The following is an 8,155-nucleotide window of genomic DNA, read 5'->3' on the forward strand; positions in this document are numbered from 1 at the left end:
CCTAATTGGGAACACACTGCTTATTCAACTTCGGGATCCACGCGCATTGGTTCCTTTTGCGGGGAGATTACTATCGCCTCTTCACCTTCATTATTATTCCACCATCTCGCTCAACATGTACGAATCCTATAGTGAGTATTCATTGCTGTAACATGAGAGGACTTATACTGACACGCATTCAGGACCGCATCCCTTTCTAGCCCAGGTCCCTTTGACCGTCTCCCCGTTTATCAATCTGCCCTCCGCGATAACACTTCCCTACACATACAAATCTGTCCCCTCCACGCTACCACCCTCCGTCACGGGTGATCCCGGGAATCCCGATGCCAAACCCCGTTACATCGTATCAGCGAGTGGTGAGCATGCCGCACATCCAGACGAAATTCTAGCTGCGTGTCAGTCACTCGAGCAACATCTAAGGAAGACTCGGAGTGACGCAGACGACACCATCAAGCAATGGGAAGAGTCTATTCGCCAACGGGATCTGGCTGAGAAAAGACGGGTGGCTCCGGGGTGGTTGGACCGGGAAGAGAAGATACTTCAACCGAGTAGAGCCAGTTTCGCTTCGTCGTCTGCGGGTGGAGCTGAACAGAGTCTGCTGGACAGTACGCCTGCTGATCAGAGTGCTGCCACTCTTCCGTCGATGAAGCCACGCGATGAGGGCGAGGAGCTAGACCAAGCGTTTGGCAGAATGGGCGTGAAATGAGCGGACCCCAGCCGCCCTACTTTGGCATTCTACAATACTTCATAAGCCTGTGTGGCATCGCCGCAATTTTGCTCAGTGACTCGTTTCTGGTAACGGGAAAATGATTGTCTATCTAGAGCCTTAGGGATCTACCCCGAGTGATCAACCATCTTCACACCCAAGTACGGACATGAGGCTGGACAGGGTGATACAAGGGCATAACCAGCAAAATAGTGACGATAAACATGCTGTGTAACTGTATACGCAATACTCGATATGCCCGTGACCGGCACTTTCATGCGTTTAGACGGTACATCCAGATAAGAGTGAATTTGATGCTTTTAATGCTCTATAGATCGGGAGGTGTGACATTTTTTTCACCAGGATACATGAATTCACTTCTCCTCCATCCCTAATTTCTTTTCATTGCCGCTGTACGCCGTACTTTAGCTATCCATCTACCAACACGTCTTTTTTGTCTTTAGAGACCTTCTCTCAACATTACTATATGATCACGCTATAGGATATGGCAACCAAAAACCAAAATAGTGGTCTATGACCGTGACCCAACTGAGAGCCAGCTGTTTTATCAACTTACAATTGAATATGCTGTGTATCCCGGGAGGTATGAAATGATAGAATTACTCTTGAAGCATGGTGCCCAGATCAATAACACAAGTACAATTTATGAGGCTATGCAGAGTGGCAGTGTGGACATGCTTTCCTTCTTGATGAGCAAAAAGGTTGTTGATATCAATTGATCCAGCCAGTTGAGGGGTCTGAAGAGCTTACTCCTGGACCAGTGTTGCATCTTGCAGTTCAAATAAGGAATAAGGAAATGGTATGCATCTTGGTCAAGAAGTTTGGAGCTGATCCACTGATCAAGGATCAAAGTGGGAAAACGGCTGTGGATTGAGCAAGGTGCATCGGTGACACTGCTATCTGTAGACAGCTTGATCCGACATATAGACAATGCCGGATTGTCTAGTCAGCCGGGATAATCTAGTTATATGAGGCTCTGAACCGGGATAGCATGAAGTTCTTTTTGCTTGGTATCTTTAATCTTATTTTTATGCTGTTGATTCTTCTGTACTGCCGTGGCGAAGGATATTCTGATCGCTCTGGGCTGCTCAGGGAGCCAAAAGCGGCGTGAAGTCGGGAAAACATCTACAATAGCTCTCCCGCGAACCAACTTTTTCCTCCTCACCTCAACAACACCCCAAACACCCTCCTTAATTTTGCTCACAACCATCTCTCCTCCATAAAAAGAGCAATGGAGCCCCTCAACACACCCCCCGAAGCCTCCTCCTTCGTCCTCCTCGCCGACCACCAATCGCGCACCCCCGCGTCCTTCCACACCGGCCCCCCAGTCCTCCACTACCACAGCAAGGCCTGCAAACTCGTCATTTTCGAGCGCGATCTGCTCTCCGTTCCAGCATTGAATGCTATTCGCGGCGCGTCCTCGAGCACCGCTAACGGAAATGGTGACGCTGAAGGTGAAGAAGGAAAAGAAGTCGTGATCGACGGTGTCGATGTCTGGGTTACTTCTGAGTATGTCCTCTCCTCCCTTTTCTCAACCTGCTGTCTAGCAATAACTAATGCGGTATGCGATTACAGTAAATTCCTCCTCTACACCCCCTCCACCACAACCGGCATCTCAATCCCCTACCCCTCCATCTCACTCCACGCCATCCAACGCCTAAAACTCCCCACCTCTCCCTCCGAAGAAGTCCAAGGCCTGTACATGCAAATCGCAACCCCCACACCAACTGGTCCAACCGCAGACGACGAAGAGGAATGTATCACCCTCACCATCGTACCACCCACAGCACCAGAGAACCTAAGCGAGATATCGACAAGTGAAACGGCAACGCTAACGGCCACTCAACGCGCGACGGAGGATCAGACGACTGGACCTGGAGCAGCTGATCAGTCTGCGACGCAGATGCTGTATGCGGCTGTGTCTGCTTGTTCGAATTTACATCCTGATCCGGTTCTTCCTGGCGATGAGGAGGATGAGGGTGAAGGATGGGATGGAGAAGGCGATGAGGCAGTGCAGCAGATTGGACTCCCGCCTGCTATGCCTGGGAGTTCGGGGTGGATTACGGCGGATAATATGCATGAGTATTTTGATGAGGAGGGGAATTGGATTGCGGGTGGGCAGGAGCCGATGTTGCCTTTGGGGCCTGGTGCTGGGACGGTGAGGACTAGGGATGAGGAGAATGGATCTGTTGGGCAAGAGCAAGAAAAAGATGAGGCTAAGTGGCAGAGAACGGACTAAACGTTGTTTTTGAGGTAAAGGGGGTTGTACTTCTAGAAAAGTTACCATGATACATCCATTCTTCTAATTACGCCTAGCTAGTAATCAAGGATCTCGAGACACGAAAGCGCCTGCGATAGCATCAGAAATAGAATTAAGATACAGAAATAGTGAAACCAGTCACACTTTTACAATGAATAACCTTGAACCCCAACACAAGAACAGAAAATCCAGTCCTACTCCTTCAGAAACCCATCACCATCGTACAAACTCCCCGGAGTCGCCGCTGTCGCCCCAATTCCCAGTCCAACTATCTTGTTCACCGGCGTCATGAGTTCCGGTTGAGTCGATCTTTGGCTGGCTGCGCGAGGCGGCTTATCATTATGGGTATCCTTGCCCTCTGGTTCCTTGATCCCGCCGGTGCTCTTGTGCCGCTCGATTTGGTTGAACGAAACGTCTCCCTGTAGTTCGATGACTTCACCTGGAGCTGAAACAGAGGACTGCTTGGTTGGTGTTCGTTCGAGATGAGTGTCGATCTTGGTGTCCTCCCAGATCGTCACGATATTGCCGCTTCGGTTGCTGGGCGTTTTGTTCACCCCGCAAGATGGAGAGAGTGGTCTTGTCGGTTGTGGGCCGCTTACCACCTCTAATCCCCCTGCTGCGTCTTGATCGTTAATTGTCGATGTGTTGTTTGTAGAATTGCTGTTGCCTCGGTTGAGGGTGGAGCTTGACTTCTGGGAGTTTTGGTTCAAGCTGTTTTGTCTGGAATTCGAGGACGTCGACGGCGATGGGGATGTCGAGTTCTCTGCCAAGGGCATTGAGGAACGCTGGGTGTTTTTGACCGGTTTTCTGGGTTGACTGCGCGGGCCCTTTACTGCAGACACGCGTGGTTCGCCAGGGGTCGGTGGGTTCTCACGCGTCGATGGCGATGGGGCTTGGTGGGAAGCTGACCATGCGGGAGGACTCTTGTCGGGAGATGGTGTACGACACAAACTGGCTTCTCGAGCAGCAAGTGAGGTGTCAATACCAGGTAAATTCTTGGTGTTGCCAGTGTCCTTGGAGCCTGTCCGTGCATGTTTCCATTTAGGAGGTGAAGTCCGGTAAGAGGCACAACGATATGAAGAAGGGCGGCTTCGTTCATGGTGGTTTTGTCTGTCTATGGAAATTGTCGAGATACTGGGCAAAGAGGACATGTTGGTGGCTGACAACTCGGAGACCTCGGATCTGCGACTCGCTGCTCCGTCGTGTTCCTCCGGTTCTTCAGCCATGGGGGAGAAAACCGAACCTCCATAGGTGATCGGAGGGTGGATCGAAATCCGGACACAATTCTGCCGTCGATGGCCTTTGCGTGGGCCATTCCCACCCTTCAGTGCAGACGGAGGAGGGAGTCGCGGAAGACTGTCCGCGGACAACGGTGTCTCATGCACAACGACATTGCTGGATCTCCTGCTTGGACTCTCCGAAACACTAAGCAGGTTGTCCGTACTGCTAAAAAGGGAATCAGTGGACTCCCTTGGAGGGTGTTGGCGCACCGAAGACCGTCGTATCTGGCTGAAATGGGGCAGGAGTGCAGAGTTGTAGTTGATGCCGTTCCAATGAGCAGGAATATTGTTGGGACTTGGATACAAAATAGGCATGTTTCCCAGCGATGCAAATCGTGGGTCCCGTCTTGGTGCAGTGGAAGACAGAGATTCACTCCTGCGTGGTGGCGGGCAAATTCGTTCCATACTATGACTCGGACTTCGAGCAGTCAAGCTTCGACGAGGAGACGTTCGCTCCCGTTCCATTCTGTAAGCCTCCAACTCTACCGATCCTGAAGGGAATGCAAACGACCCCTGTAGCGAACTCTTCGTCGAGAAGCTCCTGTCCAGACGGCCAACATCGTTGGCGCTGTACGGCACAAACGTCGGACATGGCGGCAAAGCTGGCGAGTTGAAGTTGCTGTCAATCAACATCGGTGTTCTCCTACCATCTTCCAGGATAGAGCTGTCTGCTGTATCAAGACTCAGAGATGACAACCTCATGGACGAATCGTTTCTCGACAGACGGAAACGATTAGACGGATAGGCACATGGAGGCGGAGGTGGCACCGGTTGATCTGGCATGGTCCCTGCTGTTTGTGTGGTAAGGCTTGTCCCTCGTACCCGGAGGCGATACGGGTCGAATCCCTCGTGTTCATCCTCACGGACCGGGAACAAACTGCTCGAGTAATCCCTGTTCATGTACACTGACCATATTCCCGGTGAGTGGAGGTTGGGATCAGGAGGCGGCTCTTCTCTGTCTGGCGACTGTCTAGGAGATGTCTCTGCTGGCAGCTCCATGATCCCTTCGACTGCTGAAACCTCCACTTCGTCCTTCGAAACAGAAGGTCGAGTTTCAAATGAAGACTTTTCAAGTGACCGTTTTTCGAATTTTTCCCCTACAGGTGCCAGAGAACTCCCTCGCGGTGGTCGTCGAAAGCCTCCTTTGGACCAACGCTTGGACCTGGATCTCGAGGGGGACTGGCGCAACGATCGCGGCTTCTCGCTGAGTATGGAACACGTCTCTGGATCGATTGGCTTGACCAGTCTCTCCCTTGAATCTATCAGAGCCCATTCTGCTGGGCTTCCGTATGGCAACTGCCCATACTGTCCCAGGACAGTCCCTTCTTCGGGAGACAGCTCAGTCACGGTTTCGGCAGGAAAGTTTTGTAATCCTCGTGCATATTGACCATTGCGCGTATTTGCGACTGCCATAGAAAGCCTTTCTTGTCGAATCCTTATCCAAACGATTGTGCCAACTACCGAGCACACAATAAACAACACCGACAAGCTCACGGCCACGGCGACAACAGTTGTTAACGGTATCATGGCGAGTTTGCAAATCAAAAGGACGCACCAGACACCGGGTGAACTGGAGGCACTGGAGTTAATCTCACATCGGCTGGTCTCGTTCGGGGGATGGGCGATGGGGATGGTAGTGTGGCACACGATATGGACAGCACGGATTGGTGTCAAACAGAGTAGATGACAGCAAGAAGGGACATAGCGACACTTTGCCTACGGGGACTGTTTCGTTTGTTATGGATACCAGATCGTAGTCATGGAATGTGGCCAACATAACGGGGACGCGCAAGGAATGCTGGACATAGAGCACACTGCGTACTGGCAACCATCGTCATTGGCCAGTCACGAATTATTTCCCTATGTTTCCGGGTGCATTAATGAGCAGACTATCAACTGGAATGAGACGATCTTTGATGTTGTTACAGACGGACATGTCTGATATCGCACTCGATGTTAGTAGGGTATGGAGTATGGATTATAGAGAATTTGCTGAGTTCCGGGTTCTCGTCATTAGTTTCTCTACCATTCTGAATCATCACGATTCAGTGAAAAAGCAAACTCTTATCACAGGGGTACTGAACAAAGCTGGGGTTAGTTAACCAAGTTCAGAGAGCAATCTGGGTAGAACGTCGATTCAATGTATGCTATCGATTGCAGTTCACCATGTTAGAGACTGGCAATGCACATATTGAGGCAGTAGACACTCGAAATCCATTCCCAATAGCATTTCCAGGGTGAAATGCCTTGAGGATTGATCCCCTCGGTTGTCGTTGAGATGAAGCTCCAGGGACCTATTCTGCCTCTAGAGACCGCCTGGCGCACCGACCAGGATAGCTTCATCGGACCGACCTTGGTCCGGATCGGGATACAAACACAGCAAACAACCCCCGGACTACGATGTCATCCCCGGAGATAGATAGCCATTAAGTAGACATGATATCAGAACTGCTTATACTTCGTTCAGAGCACGGAATGACAGTATGTACAGTAGTACTCCGTAGGCTAACTGACCACAGCTGAAGCTTCGCGATGCTTCCGACAATTCTTTGAGCGCGGCCGGTTTCTAGGAGTTTGCATAGCGTCACATATCCACTCCAGCCGGACAGGTCTTCCCCCACCAATTCCCCAGTACTAATAGTATGGTGCCCCTCGCCAACTCATTTCTTTTATCTTTCATAGTACATATATATAGGGTCACTGGCAGCTTTTTTCTCTTCTTTCTCTTTTCTCCTCCGTCTCTGTCACTCTTCACACTCTTGACCACCTCTTCTACAGACCTATCTATACAATTACTTTGATATCCCTAATCTATTCACCATGTCGAACAACCCCGTCAACGAGGTCGGACACTTTGTCCATGAGAACACCACCGCTCCCCCTCACCCCAGCTTGCTGGGAATGTTCTCCCTGAAGGGCAAGACCGCCATTGTCACCGGTTCTGGTGCTGGTATTGGTCTCGCCGTGGCCAATGGTCTGGCTGAGGCCGGTGCCAACGTTGCCTTCTGGTACAGCAACAACAGCAAGGCCCCAGAGCGCGCTGCTGAGGTCTCTCAGAAGTACGGTGTTCAGAGTATGTATTTCCAGCACCTCTTTTCATTTGCGTCAGTACTAACTAGCAACAACAGCCAAGGCATACCAGTGTGACATCACCAACGCCGAAGCCGTCCAGAAGACCGTCGACCAATCTGTCCGCGATTTCAATGGTCGTCTGGATGTTTTCATTGCCAACGCTGGTGTCCCATGGACTGAGGGCCCCATGGTGGACGGTCCTCTTTCCCACTATACCAAGGTTGTTGGCATTGACCTGGATGGTACCTTCTACTGCGCCAAGGCTGCTGCTGCCCACTGGAAGCGCCAGAAGGAGCAGGGTACCGACCTTAACGGAAAGCCCCTCACCAACTTCAACTACGGTAGCTTCGTGGCTACTGCCTCCATGAGTGGTCACATTGTCAACTTCCCTCAGATGCAGGCCGCTTACAACGCTGCCAAGTGTGGTGTCATCCACCTCTGTACGTCATCTTCCTTTCACTGTGTTGAATAATTATTTGATGCTAACCCGCTGCAGGCAAATCTCTCGCCGTCGAATGGGTCAAATACGCCCGTGCCAACTCCATTTCCCCCGGATACATTGCCACTGAGATCTCCAGCTTCGTCCCTCAGTCGGTCAAGAACATCTGGAAGGACAAGATCCCCATGGGTCGTGAGGGTCAGCCCGAGGAGCTCAAGGGTGCTTACCTCTACCTGGCCTCGGACGCCTCGACCTACACCACCGGTGCCGACCTGGTTGTCGACGGTGGATACTGCGTTCCTTGAATGAATTAACGAATTTTGGTTTAAAACGGTTGGGTTGTTTATTTGGCATTTGTTTTTTTTTTTTTTTTTTTT

The 8,155-nt window shown here is 51.1% G+C and overlaps 5 protein-coding genes across 5 annotated transcripts; 4 read left to right on the top strand and 1 right to left on the bottom strand.

Moving 5' to 3' along the window:
- Positions 1–115: 115 nt before the first annotated feature.
- On the top strand, positions 116–706 carry ASPGLDRAFT_26715 (uncharacterized protein; the record flags this gene model as incomplete). Its single annotated transcript, XM_022543594.1, has 2 exons — positions 116–131; positions 183–706. The coding sequence occupies 2 exons, from the start codon at positions 116–118 to the stop codon at positions 704–706; spliced, it is 540 nt and encodes a 179-aa protein (XP_022399811.1).
- A 580-nt stretch (positions 707–1,286) lies between these two features.
- On the top strand, positions 1,287–1,895 carry ASPGLDRAFT_48480 (uncharacterized protein). Its single transcript, XM_022546905.1, has 3 exons — positions 1,287–1,310; positions 1,387–1,428; positions 1,489–1,895. The coding sequence occupies exons 1-3, from the start codon at positions 1,292–1,294 to the stop codon at positions 1,599–1,601; spliced, it is 174 nt and encodes a 57-aa protein (XP_022399812.1). The 5' UTR covers positions 1,287–1,291; the 3' UTR covers positions 1,602–1,895.
- A 63-nt stretch (positions 1,896–1,958) lies between these two features.
- Positions 1,959–2,966, top strand: ASPGLDRAFT_67380 (Voldacs domain-containing protein; the record flags this gene model as incomplete). Its single annotated transcript, XM_022549128.1, has 2 exons — positions 1,959–2,236; positions 2,303–2,966. 2 exons carry the CDS (start codon positions 1,959–1,961, stop codon positions 2,964–2,966), a joined length of 942 nt encoding a protein of 313 aa, XP_022399813.1.
- A 10-nt stretch (positions 2,967–2,976) lies between these two features.
- Positions 2,977–5,910, bottom strand: ASPGLDRAFT_459678 (uncharacterized protein). Its single transcript, XM_022546355.1, has one exon. It carries the CDS (start codon positions 5,792–5,794, stop codon positions 3,182–3,184), a length of 2,613 nt encoding a protein of 870 aa, XP_022399814.1. The 5' UTR covers positions 5,795–5,910; the 3' UTR covers positions 2,977–3,181.
- A 1,177-nt stretch (positions 5,911–7,087) lies between these two features.
- On the top strand, positions 7,088–8,083 carry ASPGLDRAFT_128645 (putative carbonyl reductase; the record flags this gene model as incomplete). Its single annotated transcript, XM_022540820.1, has 3 exons — positions 7,088–7,340; positions 7,396–7,779; positions 7,836–8,083. The coding sequence occupies 3 exons, from the start codon at positions 7,088–7,090 to the stop codon at positions 8,081–8,083; spliced, it is 885 nt and encodes a 294-aa protein (XP_022399815.1).
- Between the last annotated feature and the right edge of the window lie 72 nt (positions 8,084–8,155).

This window comes from Aspergillus glaucus (assembly GCF_001890805.1).
Source record: "Aspergillus glaucus CBS 516.65 unplaced genomic scaffold ASPGLscaffold_13, whole genome shotgun sequence".
NCBI lineage: Eukaryota > Fungi > Ascomycota > Eurotiomycetes > Eurotiales > Aspergillaceae > Aspergillus > Aspergillus glaucus.

Coding starts and splice junctions, on each gene's coding strand:
- ASPGLDRAFT_48480 (XM_022546905.1), top strand. Junction 1,429..1,488: donor CCTTCTTGATGAGCAAAAAG/GTTGTTGATATC, acceptor CTCCTGGACCAG/TGTTGCATCTTGCAGTTCAA.
- ASPGLDRAFT_459678 (XM_022546355.1), bottom strand. CDS start 5,794: ATGATACCGTTAACAACTGTTGTCGCCGTGGCCGTGAGCTTGTCGGTG.